Raw genomic sequence first — 21,247 nt, 5'->3', positions numbered from 1 at the left:
AGAACATACTCATGGCTTTATTTTTTGGAGTAAATTAGGAACAAAGTAATCGTACAGGCTAAAACTGAGGCATAGATTGGAGGTTTTTGAAGAGCAGTGGCAAGTAAGGATGCATTAGTTAGTTACTAAGGAGAGTGCAGTGGTGGAGAGCTGAAAACAGTCTCATTTTATCACATTATGTTTGGGAATGAGCTTATTAAATGCCCTGAGGATGCATATCCCAGACCTGAAACAAAGCAACTGACAATTTAGTTTGAAATGAAAGTGTGTGTGTGTGTGTGTGTGTGTGTGTGTGTGTGTGTGTGTGTGTGTGTGTGTGTGTGTGTGTGTGTGTGTGTGTGTGTGTGTGTGTGTGTGTGTGTGTGTGTGTGTGTGTGTCTTGCATGCAAACTATGTAGAGGTGCACAAGCAGGTAACTCAGCCATGTTGAGATGTCCTGCACACTATGAAAAAGGATATGTCTTTGGAGATATTGAGGCAGCTTTGACAGTGAGCGATGTATATAGCAGAAGTAGGCAGCATATGGAGTCTTAGTACCTGTTTATATCTGCCGTTTCACATACGGTCACTCCACCCCACACAGGAACAACAGAAAGATTTGAGCTGCAAATGGTGCTGGCAGGAGAAAGACAACTACTAGAATAAGTACAGACTGAAAGAGTAGCTTTTTTTTTTAAGATAGCAGACAACATAGTGAGAAGACACATACAGTTTACCTCTGCAAATGAAGCACCATACAGTGTGTTTTCTTAAATGTTTGTCCAAACATTTACACTAATCACACTTAGTATTAGGGATGCACCGAATCCAGATTTTTGGGGTTCGGCCAAATACCGAATCCACTGGTTAAGATTCTGCCCAATCCGAAACTGAATACCAAATCCTACTCCCAACCTCAGTCCATTAACACAGTTAACACACATTAATGAAGTAGACAACTTGCACAGCAGTGTATTTTTCATTTTATTTTAACTATAAAAAAAAAAAAAAAAAAAAAGAATAGGCAACATTATGCCAGGAAGATAGGTGGGAAAAACTATTTTGACAATTACCATAGTTACCACTTTTTGTTCAGTGTAGGGCTAGCAAAGCTGGTAATGGTCGTCTAGTTAACACCAGTTTTTCATCTGTCCCTTCCTTTGCCGTACCTGAAGATGCTGCATTTTGGCTGCTGTCTGGAGATTCCTTCATGCACAAATCGTATTCTTTCGGATGTTTCATACACAAATGTTTTAACAGTGGCCATGTTGTGTAGTGTTTAGGGTCCTTGCCACCACGAAACAAAATGGCATTGCATTTTGAACAAGAAGCTCGACTTGAATCACCTTCTTTTGACAAAGTACTGCCAAATAGGCCTGCACGATAAATCGTTAGAAAATCGTGATCTCAATTACATTTTTAAATTACTTCGATTTTTTTCTTTCTTTTTTTTTCTCCTTCAATTAATTTATTGAAAGCATTTGACATTAACATGTTTTAATTATGTGAAGACATGTTCAAGGAGTTCAGATAGAGCCTGTATCAGGGTCATATTTAGTTCATTGTGTTATATGTCACTATTTTTGGTAGCCTACTGTACTTAAATGACCAGTATGTACTTAATTTATGTTTACAGGTTTGTGGTGATGCGCAATGTGCTATAGGTGCCCCAAAAAAAATAATCTATGTTTGGTATTGCCAGTTTGTTTAGTTTTGTCATGGTTCATGTGTGCAATAAACCTTACACTTTGTGAGAAAAAAATCGTGGCAGAGAATCGTGATATCAATTTTAAGCTAAAAAATCGTGATTCCTATTTTCCCCCAAATCGTGCAGGCCTACTGCCAAACAACACTTTTTCTGCTCCGGAGTTTCATTTTCACTTTCTCACAGCCTACTGCATTGAACGGTATACCTACGTAAACACCTTCCTGTAATCAACGGCGGCGTCATTACGTCGACCAGCGTAGCGCGCCTAGTGTAAGCGCAGGGTTCGGTTCGTGGTGAAAAAATTCTTAGGTTAGGCAGAAACCGAACCCCGTCAAAAAGCCCGATATTCGGCCAAAGCCGAATCCTGGAGTCGGTGCATCTCTGCTTAGTATTAAATATTAATTAAGTAGTAAACAAAATAATCAGCATTGCGATTTGAGCTGTATTTGTATCATGTGACATTACAGCAACAGTACACACCTGTCTGTGTATATACTGTAAGGTTTGTCCTGTTCATGATTTAAAATAAATTTCTGGCAGTTTATGGGCTTCAGGTCGAAATGGTGTTCGTGCTGCATCTCATTTTAGGTCAGTTCTGTGAAGAAACTAGACTGCTGATGCTGTAGTATTTAACACTCAACATTCAGTGTTGATGAGCAAATTAAAATTCTCGACATATTTGTTTTGAGACATATTTGTTTTAGGAGTATTAATTATCACACTTTCCCAAGTAGCAGCTGCTATTTCCCAAGTGAACGCTGACTAGTCTTAGCTTTAATTTGTACAAAACCGGTCCATAATAAATACATAAATAAGCTGGATATTTATGGCATGGTGCAAAATACAAAAATGTATAACCTCTTTATAAAAACAACTAGAATGTACAGGTATAGTGTGACCAGTGATACCTTTACTAATATTCACACTGCACTGTCGTAACAAATGACCAGCACTTGAAATCATCATAACAAGTTATCAATATTCAGAACTCTGAACACTTACATGAACTTTGACTCATCGCTATTCATTTATATTCACCATATTATGCCATATTCACAAGACTTACTTTGCTATCTGTCCCCAAAGTCCGTCTTGAAATAGGAAAAAATGTGCTTTTAGGTATGCTGTTACTGCTGCTTGGAATTCGCAGACTGATATGGGTCTAAGGGAGCTGGTCTTTTTGTGTTTTAAAAAATAGATTTAAGGAGTTGGACATCAGGTTGTACTGTAGATACTTTGACTGAGCTATTTGTCCATATGTGATCTAGGATGACCGGAGTCTTATTTTTGCTATACTCATGCTGTGATCTGAAATGTTATTGTGTGTCTGTCGGAAACTGTGTTTAACGTTCTGTCTCAACCAGGACACTTTTGTAAAGGCGATTTTTAAAATCTCAAATGAGGGTTTTCCTGGTTAAATACATTTTAAATGTGGCCGGGTTAGCTCAGTTGGTAGAGCAGGCGCGCATATGTAGAGGTTTACTCCTCGACGCTGCGGCCGCGGGTTTGACTCTGATCTGCGGCCCTTTGCTGCATGTCATTCCCCCCTCTCTCTCCCCTTTCATGTCTTCATCTGTCCTAAAAATATATATATATATATATATATATATATGTGTGTGTGTGTGTGTGTGTGTGTGTGTGTGTGTGTGTTCAACTAGCCCATAAATATTAACATCTATGCATTAGATATTGGTGAGTTAAATTGTTCTCACACATATGAGACACACCCACAGTAATTGCCTTGTAATTACTGTTGTCAGACTTTGTGTGTTGTTAAGAAAAATACACATGAACACAAACACATCTAGTGTGCTTGTATGCTTTTCCCAGGTGAAGCAACTCAACAGGATTTGGTATGAAATAACTTTAGGTCGGCGGGGGAACACCCTGAGGCTCATTCCCGGCTTCATTGCATTTCACACGCAGCCACATCATGCTATGACTCGATCTCTTTCTTCCCCAAATCCCTTCATCTCTTCATCACCCCTCCACCGCCCTTTCATCATTTCCCCTTGCTCACTGTGATTAAAGGAGACGGTAATGGAAAATTGGATCAGGTCACAGGAGGACATCTGACTTGACTGGTTTTTCAGTCTTCAAGTCTGTCCACCGAATTCTCGCTGAAATCCCTCATGTCTCTGACCTGACCCCTGCCAGCCTCCACCTCCGATGTGACAATGACTGTAGAGGATTGATCAGCATTCATGGAATACTGTTGAGTCGGTCATTGTCATACGATAAAACGGTTTGATTCAATCCCATGCTGTAGACTCGCAGGCCTTATTGCATTTGCTTCATCCCGATTCATGAAGCAACCAGATTGTGGCATTGATTTGCTCCCTTGACAACAGAAGTGACACTTGAAAGGTCAATTGATTCCCTCAAAGAAGTAATTTTGCTGGTAAAAGACCCTCATACAAATCAGTGTGGTCTGAATCCATACTAACGTCATAACAATTGTTTCCTATGATTGACTGCTTCTAAAAACAGGGCCTCTTTTACTGCAGTAACGAGGAGAAAATTTGTGTTTACGGCCAGTGGCTTTCCATAAACACTGGACAGTTTTGTGCTTAGGGAAAGAGAGTCAGCCGGGGATTTGATACGGTGAAACATCGTTAGGTTTAGCCTGGAGATAGCTTGGGGGTTTGTGATGCAGCTGGTGCTCATCTCTGGAGGGAGCGATGCATGGGGGCTGCAGCAGGTGTGAACGCATACACATACATACATACATACATATATATATATATATATATATATATATATATATATATATATATATATATATATATATATATATATATATATATATATATACACACACACACACACACACACACTAACACACAACAATGCAAACATAATGATGCCACACAATATCAATTATACGCATACTTTGTACACCTGTATGCATTCACTTCATATGCACGGTTTTCAGATGTGTCTGTTGTTCAGACATTGAACCTGCTATGGTGGCTCTTCAGTTGACTTAAGGCCGGCTACACACTGGCTGCGTGGCGTGTCCGTTTTTATTTCGGCTGCCATGTTAACAGGTTAGAGCTTGCGCACTGCCTGCGTGACACGCACGTCTCAGGCGAGGCTCGAGCCGCGCCCGAGACGTGCGTGTCACGCATTCTGTATCCTATTTTGCCGTCAATACTGCCGACGTTGTCTTTGCTGTAATCAAATCAGTATATATTTATGTTTAACATGAAGTATACTACTGCCTGAGTGCAGTTTATCAACGGGAAACATACATGTGTACAGACGAGGCTAGCGGCAGACAACGCCACGCTCACGCCACGCATCTACCCACATTATTGTCATTCAATAAGCTTTGGTAACTACTATTTGCTAGACACAAAAACTAAGTTTCATGTTATTGAACGTATAGATTAAGAGTGCCCTAACAAATGTGACAACACATTGACAGTAGTATACAACGATTGTTCTGAAAAAGATATACTGTATGTATGTCATAGTATGTGAATTAGTAAAGTATGATCCAGTCAAATCTCTGAAATAATCTGATTAGTATGAATTATAGTGGTCTCTAACTGTAGTGTACATGGAAGAGGGAGGAAATGGTTTCCCAGACACTACCCAGACATTTACAGTCCCTCAGCAGTGAATCCTACTGATCACACCGCTTTGATTACCACTTCATTATGGCAGAGACTTTGGAAGCCCGGAGAAGGTCTGGACAGAAAGGTGACACAGTGGGGTATTTTTCGAACAAGTAAGATTGGTAGCAAACAATGGCGGATTTATGGCTTAACTAGTCATTCTCCATGCTATCAAAGCAGTTAGCTGTTTGTTTGCGTAGCTTATATGGACACGACAGCTGAACAAACAGGATAACCTCTTGAAATGATATACAAACCGTTGCAGAAGAGATAATGTCAGCGGCTGTCATGAATAAGCAAATAGGTATCCCAGAGCAGCATGTTCCAAATCTTTTTATTAAATACAATCTAAGTGCCGGTGAGATAAAGGGCCCTGGAGTCTGTATTTGTGTAAACGGAAACACAATGTGGCATTATAGTGAGGCTACGCTTTTTCTTCATACTACAATACAACTCAGGGCAGGTAGTTTTGAAGAATGTCAGGCTCTAAATAGAAGTTTTTTCAATAACACATTTAACTTGTCCTTCCTTTCACATCACATCTAGTATTGTGTGTCTGTGTGTGTGTCTCTGTTCTGTTCAGTATGACTTTGCTGTGACACCTCACCCTCTATTAGAGCTGGCAAGAGGATGAACGAGGCCAGAAGAGGCAGCAGCTTTTGATTCTGGTCTTGCGTGACAGGGTTACCACCCAGACCTGGACTCTGTATGTGTGTGTTTGCAGGACAGAAATAGTTTCTCCACAAACATGCATGTTTCCAGTTTAATAGGGCTCCGAGTCTATCGTGGCCTCATGCTATCATGTCATCAACTTAATTGTTCTTTCCCTGTACAGTGCTCACATGCAGGAAATCCCTGCCCTGTTTAAAAGTTTCACGTCTCTCCTATGGGCTAAGGATTTATAACCGCAGACAGGAGGAGTGTTTTTGCCTTGTTGTATAAAAATAGACATGCTACATATGCTACATTTCATCTCACAGTTCTAGCTTCTTCTTTACTCTTTTGTTGCGAGAGAAAAGTAAGACATTGTCTCTATATCGCATCTACATACTTTAGGCTGCTCACGGTGGTCCACCGGGAAAAAACATTGCGACTGTAACTTAACAAAAGTCAAAGCATGTGTGGCTTCTATTAACATCTCAGTTGAAAATGTGGGAGAGAATTAATTTTTTTTTTTTCCTGAACTGTTCTCAAAGCATTTTTTTTCCATCTAGTGACAGGAATAGTTGTTTAAATGACGCATGGAAGAATTAGTAATCTGATAAGATCTAGTGGATATTTTGGTCTGTTTTTACTTCGGCATGCCATCTTCCTGCCCCCCCTCCAGTGTCACAGAGCAGATGTATTCTGGTCGAAATAAAAAGAAACTTTCCATCCATTAAAAGAACACTAATCTGATAAGAAGCAACACCTTTTTCACAGGGGGTGTCTTCTCAGCCAGAGTAGTAGAGTAGCAAATGTTACTACTGTATATCTTTTGTCCTTTTTAATTGTAACTTCAACCTGCCTAATGGACTACAGATGGAAATTAGCCCCTGGGCTGCAATCTGGCATTTTTACGTGTACTGCTGTACATGTTCATCAAATGTGCATTGTCCTGAAATGATAAAGATAAAGAGGTGTGGGCAGGTGTTTCTGTCTAATTTCACAGCTGCATGATGTGCGTCTCCGTGTTTTTATATTGAGTCCAAGTGCTTTGTTCAACCAGAGCTGCTGTGTGTTAGTTTCACCATCAAAAACATGTACTAGGTTCTCCAGTCAGTGCCCTTGATCAAGGCACTGGCTCAGATCTGGAGTTGGTCCCCGGGCGCTGTCATTGGCTGCCCACTGCTCCCTTGAGGGATGGGTTAAATGCAGAGAATGAATTTCGCTACATGTACGTGTATGTGACAAATAAAGTACCTTACCTATGTTTGTCCCAAGCTGCTCCCTCTGCAGTGGGCAGCAGCAGCTTCTGACAGGAATTACTCAGCCTGTCAAACTGTAAAGTGGATTCATTGAGCCGTTGAAGTTTGGTGATATTTTGAGCCTTTTTAGTGGTATAACTAGCGATTTGTTTTTACTTTCCCTGTGCCCCGAATACTAGCATTGTAAGCTAATCAGCGGTCCGCGCTAGCTTGTTTCAAGCTACAAACCCATTCGATTAGCATGAAAACATGTCCCAGAGAGCAATCGAGTGGGTACACATCTGTTATTAACCCCTAGGTTCGTTTTGAGCTGGAATTGTCCTTTAAGATGCCTGTTATTACAGGGATTGTTGTATTTTGAAATTTTAAATCCATATGTGTGTGTGTGTGTGTGTATGTATGTATATATATATATATATATATATATATATATATATATATATATATATACAGTGAGGAAAATAAGTATTTGAACACCTTGCTATTTTGCAAGTTCTCCCACTTGGAAATCATGGAGGGGTCTGAAATTGTCATCTTAGGTGCATGTCCACTGTGAGAGACATAATCTAAAAAAAAATAATCCAGAAATCAAAATGTATGATTTTTTAACTATTTATTTATGATACAGCTGCAAATAAGTATTTGAACACCTGTCTATCAGCTAGAATTCTGACCCTCAAAGACCTGTTAGTCTGCCTTTAAAATGTCCCCCTCCACTCCATTTATTATCCTAAATTAGATGCACTTGTTTGAGGTCGTTAGCTGCATAAAGACACCTGTCCACCCCATACAATCAGTAAGAATCCAACTACTAACATGGCCAAGACCAAAGAGCTGTCCAAAGACACTAGAGACAAAATTGTACACCTCCACAAGACTGGAAAGGGCTACGGGGAAATTGCCAAGCAGCTTGGTGAAAAAAGGTCCACTGTTGGAGCAATCATGACTGTCAATCTCCCTCGGACTGGGGCTCCATGCAAGGTCTCACCTCGTGGGGTCTCAATGATCCTAAGAAAGGTGAGAAATCAGCCCAGAACTACACGGAGGGAGCTGGTCAATGACCTGAAAAGAGCTGGGACCACCGTTTCCAAGGTTACTGTTGGTAATACACTAAGACGTCATGGTTTTAAATCATGCATGGCACGGAAGGTTCCCCTGCTTAAACCAGCACATGTCAAGGCCCGTCTTAAGTTTGCCAATGACCATTTGGATGATCCAGTGGAGTCATGGGAGAAAGTCATGTGGTCAGATGAGACCAAAATAGAACTTTTTGGTCATAATTCCACTAACCGTGTTTGGAGGAAGAAGAATGATGAGTACCATCCCAAGAACACCATCCCTACTGTGAAGCATGGGGGTGGTAGCATCATGCTTTGGGGGTGCTTTTCTGCACATGGGACAGGGCGACTGCACTGTATTAAGGAGAGGATGACCGGGGCCATGTATTGCGAGATTTTGGGGAATAACCTCCTTCCCTCAGTTAGAGCATTGAAGATGGGTCGAGGCTGGGTCTTCCAACATGACAATGAGCCGAAGCACACAGCCAGGATAACCAAGGAGTGGCTCTGTAAGAAGCATATCAAGGTTCTGGCCTGGCCTGGCCAGTCTCCAGACCTAAACCCAATAGAGAATCTTTGGAGGTAGCTCAAACTCCGTGTTTCTCAGCGACAGCCCAGAAACCTGACTGATCTAGAGAAGATCTGTGTGGAGGAGTGGGCCAAAATCCCTCCTGCAGTGTGTGCAAACTTGGTGAAAAACTACAGGAAACGTTTGACGTCTGTACTTGCAAACAAAGGCTACTGTACCAAATATTAACATTGATTTTCTCAGTTGTTCAAATACTTATTTGCAGCTGTATCATACAAATAGTTAAAAAATCATACATTGTGATTTCTGGATTTTTTTTTTTTTTTTTTTTTGATTATGTCTCTCACAGTGGACATGCACCTACGATGACAATTTCAGACCCCTCCATGATTTCCAAGTGGGAGAACATGCAAAATAGTAGGGTGTTCAAATACTTATTTCCCTCACTATATATATATATATATATATATATAAGCAGGGCTACACAATTAATCACAATTTTATGGTAAAATAACACTCTGAACTAAGTATTGGGGCGCTGCAGTGATGTCCTGGCCTGCAAATCATAGTTTATAGGCTTTAGAAAAAAATCTTTGTTAGGGACAGATCCTTGTAAAAAATCACGGCATGATAATTTCAGTATATTTTTCAATAAAAGTGAGAATAATGATGCAAAAATGATCATTCCCTCCAATATTGTGAATCATATCGCATTTGCAAGATCAGTCAAAATAATCACATTTATTATTTTTTTAGAGCTTTACTGTACTCTCTGAAATGAAGGCACCGTGCAGAGGAAACGCTACAAACTCTTACATGCTGTAACCAAACCATCGATTGAGCTTTGTTTCAGCATTTCATGGACAATCTCAGGCCTCTGCTTTCACTCAATTCTAGTCATTTTCGAACCATCAGAGAAAGTTGACAAAAAACAATCCAAAGATTAAACTCCCTCTCTCTGACTTTGCCTCTAACAGAACATTATGTTCTCCTCAATAACTAGGAAAGCAAACACCAAGCATCTTTCTTGCCTTACTGCTGATGCTGTTTGTTTTGGCCAGGATTAAGAGTAGAAGTGTTATCGTTGGACGAGCGGAATGGGTAATTAGCGCAGTCCGAGTTCCGCTTGTCCTCAGAGGAAACCCTGACTGCCCAAGAGCTGTTGTTTAACTGTGTGAAGCTAACTGGACTCCGCCCAAGGTAACAAAGTAGGAAAATGTCTTTTATATTTGGATCACTCAGCTTTAACAATCCTATATTAAGCCTTAATAGATGACTACTTTTTTCTTAGATATTTCACTCTTTCTACCAGTACCAATAGATGAGAGGCTGGATTTTGTCCCCTCAGTATATCTATATTCAGTAATCTGCCCACAATCCCTTTAGGAATCCTATGGGGTTTTGTTTTAACAAGCTCACAGTGAGACACACACATGACCTTTTTGTGGCCCTCTTTTAGTAGTTCACTAGAGTCAATGTAAGTCTGCCTTAAAGCTTCTTTTACTAAGCCACAGGCTAGAGAGATAATACCAGCCCCAAAGAACTGACATTAGAGTTCTTTCGGGTATTCTCCCTCCTTTATATTTGTCTTGATGTTTGTATTTCTCTCTCTTTTGCAGATCTGCATTTGTTGTTTTTCTGCCTCGGTTGGATTTCTCTTTCATTAGAGAGTTATATTTATGTTCCAATACAAGTCAGCCTGTTTGGACACACTCCATCTTTTAGACTTGAGCATCTGTGTGTCTGTGAACCGTAGAGTGTAGAAAAACATGGACTTGGCGTATGTGACGTCATTCAATATGTTCATGAAGGGACATATTTTTAGTCCAATTTGGATTTATCACTCGTCACCATCTTTGTCAGTTACTGGATCCAGAAAATCCAAATTTGGCTAAGGGCTGCAGCCGGGGGGAAGAGTTGATGAGAAATGTGTGAGCAGCCAAAGCATTGCAGAGTGTGATAGTCTAAGACACCTGTCAATCAAGCAAACATGCTCCAAACATGCATGTGTAATTACCATTAGGCTATATACACACACAATTGTATTCACAGTTCTTCAACAAAACGCACTGTATACATCGTTATGGTCCGACATTTTGAACGTTTCTGACTTCATGATAATTTAAAGTAAAACTGATTTCTAAAGCCTTTTGTTGAAACCTGAATTCCTTTTGTTTGCATACACCTTTTACAGTGTATTGTTTCCAGTGTTACGCTGCTCTGCTGTCGGCATGTTTATCTTGGCAACCCTCATGCTCATGGCATTCATGTGCATCGTAGTGCATGTGCTTTTACTCCAGAGAATGCAGGAAGCCTGCTGATCAAAACATTGCTTTACTGCACTACTAGTGGTCAAAGACACCACCACCATCTACAATGCTGTGGTCATGAATAACTTGTTTTTGAGAAAGAAGATTGATGTTCTCGCAGTAACTTCAGTGCTGTTTGAGTTGACCAACAGCTGGCGTCGGTAGCACTTCTCTGAATCCTTTTGTGAATGTGACTAACTTAACATTTGCATATGCATGTTTCATGCTGTAAACAGCCAATTAAGGAAGGTCATCAGACATGCACACCACACACACACACACACACACACACACACACACACACACACACACACACACACTCACACACACCTTGACACACAAGTCACCCTCTGTTAAGTCCTGAAAGCTTCCTCCACCCCCACTGCCCAAGCAATATTGGTATATATAGGCATTTCTAGGAACCTATTGCTCAGTCCAATAGGTTCCAAATGTCTGAACTCCATTTAGAGAAAATGGTGCATGTCTGCTCAGATGGGGAGGGGGAGGCTAAAGATGGAGAGATAAATGGGGAGTAATAGGAAGATTAAGAGTCAGGGAGAAAAATGACAGAGGGGAGAGAGAGAGAGAGAGAGAGACACACACACACACACACATACAATATATATACGGACAGAAAGGCATTGCAATGTGATGCAAAAGCTCATAGAACTATAATGAACGTGCACAGATTGAGACAGCATGGACGTACAGAAACATATGTTTTCATGCGTTAGCAGGCACTTGTACACACACACTCGCACACACACTTGTATTACAAACGGCAAAACATAAAATCTACCCATGCACATATTGCCGGCAGGGAAGGACGCAAACACGATTATTTATAGCATATACGGTAGCACCAGTAATAATGAGACAAAACAAGTATCCAGACACTTTTGAAATAATTCATATTCACACATGGCTCAACACACGCACGCTGACTCACTGGTGTGTTAACGTCTTGTCCCTGACACACTGAAGTAAACCAAGGATTCCACCTGCCTCTGCTGCACAGCTACTAGAGGCAAATATTCTGGGGACACCGCACATTATTCACAGCTCACACATCCCGCTACAGGGAACAACGGCACGCATGCATGCACGCTCACACACACACACACACACACACACACACACACACACACACACACACACACACACACACACACACACACACACACACACACACAAAACACACAGAGCAGAGTGATGGCTGTCTTGACAATCATACAGTGATCCAATCCACAAGCATCACCATCCTCATTTCCATCCTTGCCTCTGTCAGTATTTACCACAATAGCTCACAGAATAGTCTAGACACTCATTAAGCAAAGCAAGACAAGGATGTTTCAATATTCTGTGGCACTATCCAGTTGTTTCGTGTTTGACTTGTTCTGCCATTTAGAAGTCTCAATAAAAAAAGATAGTGTGAGCTTTTGTTTGAAACACTGCAATTTGTTTTTAAATTTATTTTGTAGCATCAAACTTGAAGGAAACCTCACCCTGTAAATACATTTTGGTAATCTGAGTGATGCATGAATTTGTTGCTGTCATTAAAAAGTTGAGCCTGTGGGGTTATAAGTACAGCTCCCAAGACCACTTGATGAGAACGGTTAACAGTAGCACCCATGTGTATCACTTGCATACCCTAGTTAACAGATACAGATCGCTTTGACTGCACAGTAGCCATCACCAGCGCAAGGCATTTACAAAATGTGGGGCACACAATGTCAAAATGGTGTGGTTGATTTGACTGAAGTTAATTTGTAGCATTCAGTTAGGTTTCTGTTTTTTTTATAGTTTGCCTGATCTGCTATTGATGCCATAACTTTGAGTGACGCAAGAGTCTATCACATTTTGCATTTAAAACTGCATGTTGAAGATTAAAAACATATCTGCGGATACATAGAAAGCATTTTGTGGGAATGGCATTGGGCTCTCTTTGTGTGCCACTTCAATTGAGTTTTTGAGTTCCTCTCCTCTCACTTTTTCTCTGTGTGCTCTGTGTAGGGCATGAAAATACCAAACAGATGGGCAAAGTGCATTTTAAGGTCAGGAAAAGACAAACATGTCATAGTGCCCACTGTGTCCTGTCGCTGCACTGCTTTTTTTGGGTCATTGAGGCTATTATTGGTGGAGAAATGTGTATGCTGGGAAGTGTTTCTTTAGCGGTTTTAATAACAAAAAAAAATTGTCTTCATTTTCTTGCTATAACTAACAATGTGTCCCAACAGAATGAAGGCTAATCTGTTAACTGGCAATTTCATGTTCGAGTAAATTAGCCACAGCTACATCAAGCATTGAGGGGGACTTGACCTCACAACCTGCGGAATAAAGCCAGAAAAAGACCCTATCCGCCTACTGCTACTAATATCCAATCAGCCCATGCGAAAAGCCGCAAAATAGATGCTAATGACAGAGCCCAGGAGGCTGTTGGTGAAGCCTGACACACTGCGACTCACTAACAATACAGCCATTTAAACTGTGGTCAGCGAGGTTGCCGCTTATCAGAGAATGCACAGAGATGGCAAAGGTACTTGTGCGCACACACACACACACACACACATACGCATTTCACATGCAGACACGCACATGCACAGTCTGTCTTACTCTTGTCTCTCCTCACATACACATTCAGTCCAATTATAGAGAGAGGATTGAGGCCTGGGCCCTGCGCTCCCAGTGACCTTGTTCCAGAACAGATTGATGAGGTGCTGTATCACCCCAGCAGATCAAATAACTCCTTTCTGGCCCTCATTACCAGGACTAGGGGAGATCTGCAAGTGCTTGGCTTAGCTAGTGTTGCACACTACCACACGGTACTGGTACCAAAATAGCTGTTGTTTTTGAATAAATAAGAACCAAGGTTATTGAAACTTTTTTTTGTAAATCAAATATTCCAAAAGGTCTCAGTTGTGTGAAGGATACAGAAAATAATTGAATAAATTGTTGTTAGATGATACTGTTTGTTGTTTCTTCCACCCTCCTGGCAATTTGGCAGTTGAAGGGGAGGTATGACATCACTTGGTCTTGTTCATGTTCTGGCAGAAACCAGAGTGCTGGAGTTTGATGTGCCGGGCTAGTTTTGACAAATTGGTTGCTGAATTTCATCATCCTCTCTTATGCGCTCCTTTGCTTTAACTGTTTACGCAGTTATTCTGAACTTTCACAATATATGTAATGTTTAATTTTTTATTTTTAAACCTCCCTGACTCATTTTTCTGATCTGGATTCCACAGTTCCTCCCCAGTTTGTCAAGCGGCCAGACAACATTTATGCCTATGAGTCCATGGACATCGTCTTTGAGTGTGAGGTTTCTGGGTCACCAGCTCCCACTGTCAAATGGGTCAAGAATGGAGATGCTGTCATCCCCAGTGACTACTTCAAAATAATTGTAAGTTAATTAGGCACTAAAGTGTGGCACTGTTCTCCCTTTTCTGCACTGAAGACATTGTACTATCAGTATGTGCATGATTTTGAATCAACATAGTGTCACAATGAAGAGTTTGAGATTGGTTGAAAATTCTACTTGTAACATTATTAACTGCTTGTCTTTGTTTCCCCCCCCCCTTCCTGTTCTGTAGAAGGAGCACAACCTGCAGGTTCTGGGTCTGGTCAAGTCCGACGAGGGTTTCTATCAGTGCCTGGCAGAAAACGACGCAGGCAACATCCAGTCCAGCGCCCAACTCATCATCTTAGATCACGGTACGCCACTCACCATCACAAATCAGATGTGTTAGTCAACAAGATCAAATTGATTCCTAATTGAGAAGACGACAAAAACGCACACAATTGATCAAATGCTTCGGTGATTCAATAATTAATGCCAGGAGCAGCTCAGAAATGAATCACGTCTGATCAGTTTTGCTCAGACAGCCAAAACACTACGGTTGTCAACGCAAGCATCTGTTCACAGCCATTTGAACATCAACAGCAGTCTCACCGCAACGATCCTCGTTATTATATTATTTCTTACCTTCTATGAATCACAGTTATGTGAGCTGGAGTTGTTAAATGCTAATAAAGTAATCATTTTTTTTTAATCTTTGTTAAAATACCAACTACAATACTACATACCTGTAGCTCAGAAAGTTCTAGTATAATGTTTTTTTTGTTTTTTTTTTAGAAAAAGCAATAAGAAAAACGATCTTTGCAAAAATACGCTTTCAGCATTGGCTTGTGAAACACGAGCTAGCTTGGTAATACGGTGGGTCTTCTGCTCTCTATACAGTTTTCCTCATTTATAAACACCTAGCTGTATTTTTGGAGGCTGTGCACATCTGTGAATGTGTGAAGAGTGAGAGTGTGTAGTGAACAGTGAAATGAAACCACTGGGATCTTGTTAAGCCAGAGGTGACTCAGAGGGAACAGAATTATATCTGGGGCAAACAATGCTAAGGTTTGCACACAGCCCATTCCACATCTAGTGTTACAGAAATGTTGTGAGGAGGACATCAGGAAAGCTGACTCGCACAACGCCTGTGCTTGGATGCGGTATCCTTAGACATTTAAAAGGCCGAGCGGTACCTAAACACGAACTCGTGTGCTAGTAAAGTGAGAGCGCCTGGATGGCTGCAGCATAGTCTCTCTTGTTGTACATTTTCCTTTAAAGCCAAAGGAGAGGGTTGAATGCTAATTCCCAGTGTGGAGCTGCTGAGTACAGATTACAACAAAAGCAGACACCCGGGAATAGTAGAGAAGTGCCCCCGAAAATGCAAGCAAATGTGGAAAATGATTTTAACATCCTAGTTCTTGAGGTAATTTAGTTTCATTACCTCTGATCATTGGAGAAAATGTAAGAACAACTTAAATGTGAGATCATTTGCATCGTCAAAATGATCTTAGTCTAACCCACAGGGCTAGAAAAAAAAACCCTCTCCACATAACAAGAAAACAACAGGACATTTAAAATGAGAACCAACACGCAATTTCACTGAAAAGCATAATCTAAATGAAACAAGGTGGAAAATGGAGGAACAATAACATGACATGGCGAATGAAGGTAGAACAATCCTAATACAGCACAAATCAGAGGTTTTTTTTGTGTGTATATTCTCTATATTACATTCACTACTTTAGTGTGGACTCAGACTCTCCCATTTTGTTGAAGGAGACGAAATTTAATCAAGCGTGATCTCGCTCGAAGCAGGTGGCTAATGGATTAGCATAGCAGTGTCCAACCGGTGGCCCCCCAGCTGTGTCACCCCCCCTCTGATTGGAGGACAGCAAGTCAGAAATAATGATGACCTGCAGCCCATTGTGTATTTGTGTTTGACACCATTCATAAGGGTTTTGCCACTTTACATGGCCCCGAGTCTTTCCTGTTTTTGTTTGAGTTGAAGATAAATGGGATAAATTACTGCGGCAGCTGGCCGTTTGCCCTGAGCTGGGCTTTGAAGAAATTAATCTCTGTTTAATCCAAAAACATCACAAAGAATCTTTTCTTACTTTTTTGAGTGTGTACCTCAGTCTTTGTCACCGTCCTACTAATCCAAACACACTTAGCACCAGATAAGTCTCCTGTTGATTCATCAGTTTACTATCCTGTCATCATCCGAGTCTCAGATGATAGATCTAGAAAATAACAAAGTCGCAGCGATGCTGTTCATTCTTCCTGTACATTATTGACGTTTTGTGCTCGTACAGACATCCACTGCAGCAATCTCCACAAATGCTTGCTTCACTGTGTCAAGGTAATTTCCTCTCTCGGAGGTGCAATAGTGAATCAATGAGAACATGTTTGAAAATCAGCTCATTTTCTACAGCTATTAGTGTTTTGTGGGTACGGCTCTGTGATGTGAGATTGAAATAATCTCTTTTAAGTTCTAGTAGAGTTGTATCTCTCTTCTGAGAGTCTCTCCTTTTGTTGCATTCTTCTCTCTTTCCTCCTGTACACATCCAATTCTACAGCCATCTGCCACCCTTTTCCCCACTTCCTCACACTTTCTCTCTTCTTGTCTTTCCCAGCCACCTGCACTCTGTGATAGTCCAACACACTGGGCTTTGTGTTAATTGTGGTGGCTTGAACATTCCTCTTATGTGGCTACCCCGTCACAGCTGGGCATCTTTGTCCACTTCCTAACCCACTCTTTCAAAAACCGAAAGCGCTGCTCATTGCTGCCACTGTGTGTTGTGCCCTAGTCAGGTATCCCGCTCACACCTGCCAGGCTTGAATCATCCTGAAACGGGGCCAGAAAACACCCTGCGTGTCTGTCGGCTGCCTCGCAGGCGGGGGAGATAAGCCAGGGACTTGCCACAGGGATAAAGTTGTCTTCACCCAACAGGGAAATCAATGGGGGTGACCTGCGTCCAAACACTCAGCGGCTGCACGTTGGCTAATATTCATTAGTGTTCCTAATCTTTGCATCTTGACACTGCCAGCTGCAGTTAAACGTGGCTCCACTGATGATTCCCACTTGGGGGTGTTTGGAATGGAAAAAAGGTCAGCTGTTAGCATATGTACAGTACGGCATCTTGACAGTTATTTATAGTGATATGTGCGCCGTGCATCAATAACTTTGGCTTTGAACTCCTGTACAGTATGTGGCAATGGGTTAGTACAAGGACAAACTTCTGCAGAATAGGGAAAAAAAAGCTTTTTCCTCAAAGTTTTTTTCATTTCATTTTGCTTCAGCAATCTTAAAACCTAGAAAAACAGATTTTTTGGGGGGAGAGTGGAGGTCAAAAATAGGACCGTTGATTGCAGTCTCAAACAATTTTCCTGGACATTCCACAGCCATGTGCAATATGGGTCAACTAGTTGCAAACAGATGTGGGTAAATAGGAGCACAAATTCCAAAAGTGGACCTAATTATGCAGTGTACTGCAGGCCAAGTAAGTGCCTTGTAAAAACTGCCACATTCAGACGTCATCTTTTTGAAGAGCTGGAAGTTTGTGTAGTGGTACTACAGTATTTTGTTTATGTAAGTCATCTCATTTTGCCATTGAGAAGGAAAGCAATCATTTCATTTGGTATGGTAAGACAAATACTAAATACTTTTCTCACATATAATTATATGTATGTTCAGGAAATGTCCTCACTAACAAGTTTGATTTAACAAATGCATAATGTATATGAGGTTTTATCAAATTCCTAGCAGATTGGCCCTTTCTTTCCACACTAAATATATAAATATAACCACTAATAGCCATCATGATGATTCCCTGCTGGTGGTTTTATGCGTTTGCTGTCGACATGTAGACGTTATTGTCAAAACGATCATGAAGGGGGTTCGTCAGCTGCAGAGAATATGCTATTTAAGGGATTGTCATCACGTGTCATCTATAGATGTAGTGCAGCAACAATTGTCTGCCTTTTCCAGGCACATGATTATGTGGAGCATTGATGCGTTATACTGTAGTAGGCTGCAATTACAGCTTGGAGAGGAAATGGGTCACGTTTTTCAACTTTGAAGTTGTGCACGCCTAGACAAAGCACTTGTTTATACGATTGTCATCTTTCCATATACAGTACAAAGACCGAGAATGTGTTTGAAGTTTGATAAGGTGGCAAACTAAAATGTATGCCCAGTTTTTGCAGTCAGGTTGCTTTTTGTCTAGTTCTTTAAGATCCAGAGCAGAGCTTAAAGACATATTCGTTTTTAAGAATAGTTTTAAGGATAGCTGGCGTTGTTAACTTTACATTTTCACATCCAGAATAAAAAAAGCCACTGCATGTTTTTTCAGCATCATGTATTCTCATTTTAACAATGACAAACCCAGGGCCACATATGTACGAGCCTAGGATTTTTTTACTAGATGCCCACTTGTCAATAACCGCAATTTTAACATTCGAGCACCTACTTTAAAAGCTTAAAATGGAAATTGCAGACAGATCTGCATTTAAAATTGGCAAACAAAAGAGAAGTGGATGCACTCACTTTGCTGTATGCCCTTAAGTGCATGTTTTTTTTTGCTATTTTATGTTTGCATAAATTCAAAAGATGCACTTCCATTTGCATCTTAATACTTATTTTTGCTCCTTCCATATGCCGTGCTGGCTTTGATATGAAAATACTCCTCTGTCTGAGTTTGTCTGTCCCTCCATCTCTCCTCTTCTCTCCATTTCCACAGCTCACATGAATAATGTGTTGACATTTTGCCTCCTAGTGCCCAAGCCAAGTACTTCACTAGAGAGCCTGAAAGCTTGTTTGGGTGTACAAGCTCTGAGCTGTCAGGCTACTTTAGCCGCGACCGTTGCAAGTCAATTTCATTGAGATGAATGAAAGGGAGGCATTTCACTTAGTTATTTTCAAACTTTGGGTAAAAGATAACCCAATAAAAAAGAAAACATCAGTCGATGCTTGATGCTGTGCAACACAGCTGCATACATGTTGGAGCCTTTATCCTGTAGGCTGGTATTCCGAGCTATTATTCAGGTAGTTTCATGGAGAAGGAAAGATGACACGCTATTTCTGATGCAAATGCATTTATTCAAGCTTTTGTTGAATCCCAAGCTTAAACAGGCAAGCAGTCCACCGCGATCCCTCTCTCTCTTTCATCTCTTTCTCCTTCCCTTTCTCTCTGCTTCCCTCCTTCTACCTCTATCCCTCCTCTTCTCCCTTTATCTTCCCCTTTATCCAGCCATGCTGCCATTAGTTTTCCCTCCTCCCCTCTTTTAGACCTGTGGCAGCAAACAGATGAGTCCTGTCCTCCCCCCCCCATCAGAGGTACTAGACCCCACTGAGAGATGGAGATGCCTCATCACTGCCTGAGTGCTCACTGTGTCTGCTGGTTTTCCTCTCCCTCCATCACTCTGTGTATTTATGAGTGCAGGCATTGGGAGGGCTGGCACGATAAACGGACACGTGACATGTGCTGTCCCCAAAGCTGCAGCTTGACAAAGTACAACAGGCACAGGAAGGGTACTGGAAGGCTTATTTAGAGAGTCGCACATACCGTAACTTCATTAGTCAATCAATTAATTACAGCAGACGCTTGAGCACCAGACCTCCCTCTGAAATGGCACAGAGTCTCCTGCAGTATTTGCGGATGACTTCACGCTACCGTTAACAACCAAAAGTAGATACAAGCGCTGACTCTCATTCACTCTGATCTGGGCCAAGACCGTTAACACCTAATAAAGATTATGCCTCAGAGAGGATCCAGAAAAAGTTTTATTTAGATGTCACTAATTTACAACGCATAAAACCAAATGAAGTGGAAGTTGAATCTCGCCCGTGAAGACAAATTAATTAGAGGCAACGTGTAGGGTTCTGTACTGTTAGTATAATAACATATATTATGCAACAATGGTTTTCGAGTGAGACAAAATTAATCTATACATATTTATGTAAAGGCATGAATAAACAAAAAGATCCTAGAATAAGAAGGATGAAGGTAGCTACATTTTAGTTGTCTGGAGCACCAAAAAAAAGCTGACTTAAATAAAAAATATGAACCAGCAAGAAAACTATTGGCAAGAAAAAACCACAACATAAAAAATACAGATAAGAAGACGACTATAAACTGAACACAACCCAGCCAAAGAAAGATGTTATGGACCTGGTTGCCAGAAGCAATTCTGCTACACCGTGAGCTACAAAAAGCAGAGAAAGCTCCACACTCTTCCGCCATATGTACAAAATGTTGTACTAAGCCTCAAAGAGAGCTGCATTTTCTGAACAGAACTCCTATCTGCAGCAAATTTGCAACACAAACGGGCACTCGAATATTGAAGTCCTATTGTATCATTTCAACACAAGCAGTAATTATTTCCACACGGTATACTGATACACATAAGAGACGGGAACACAGCAGCCTAGATCCACTGTTGTGTAGACATGCCAGCAGGAAGGCTTTTATGTACAAATGCATCTTAATGGTGTCCTCTTCTGATACAAATCATTCAAGAAGTACTTGAATTGATGGTGAATTGAAAGTAAAGAGAAAGATAAAGAGAGATACGAAAAAGGAGGCCTCTGCTGTCCCAGGGCTGCTGTCAGTGTGGTATACTGTAGTAGCGCCTCTTTCTGGTTTTGAGGAAAGAAAGTCACTTCATTGTGAATACATCTAATATAAAATGTAACTAGATCATGAATAAACGGCAAAGAAACGGGTTCAGTCAAGTTCAAGTAGGCAGAGCAATAAATAGAAATGTTTTAAAAATTCCCCCTAACACATTTGTAGCAG

General features: G+C 41.0%; 1 protein-coding gene across 7 annotated transcripts in view; it reads left to right on the top strand.

The window, feature by feature from the left end:
* The window catches only part of neo1a (neogenin 1a), a 186,552-nt gene that overhangs the window by 118,515 nt on the left and 46,790 nt on the right, over positions 1-21,247 (top strand). For all 7 annotated transcript variants that reach the window (XM_028587139.1, XM_028587047.1, XM_028586959.1 and 4 more), the window contains exons 6-7: positions 14,356-14,510; positions 14,701-14,821. In XM_028587139.1, the coding sequence (XP_028442940.1) occupies positions 14,356-14,510; positions 14,701-14,821 (276 nt within the window). The remainder of the gene's footprint in view (positions 1-14,355; positions 14,511-14,700; positions 14,822-21,247) is intronic.

Source organism: Perca flavescens, chromosome 1, assembly GCF_004354835.1.
Source record: "Perca flavescens isolate YP-PL-M2 chromosome 1, PFLA_1.0, whole genome shotgun sequence".
Lineage (NCBI taxonomy): Eukaryota > Metazoa > Chordata > Actinopteri > Perciformes > Percidae > Perca > Perca flavescens.
Note: the sequence above shows the minus strand (reverse complement) of the source record. Positions and strands in the feature narration are given on the sequence as shown.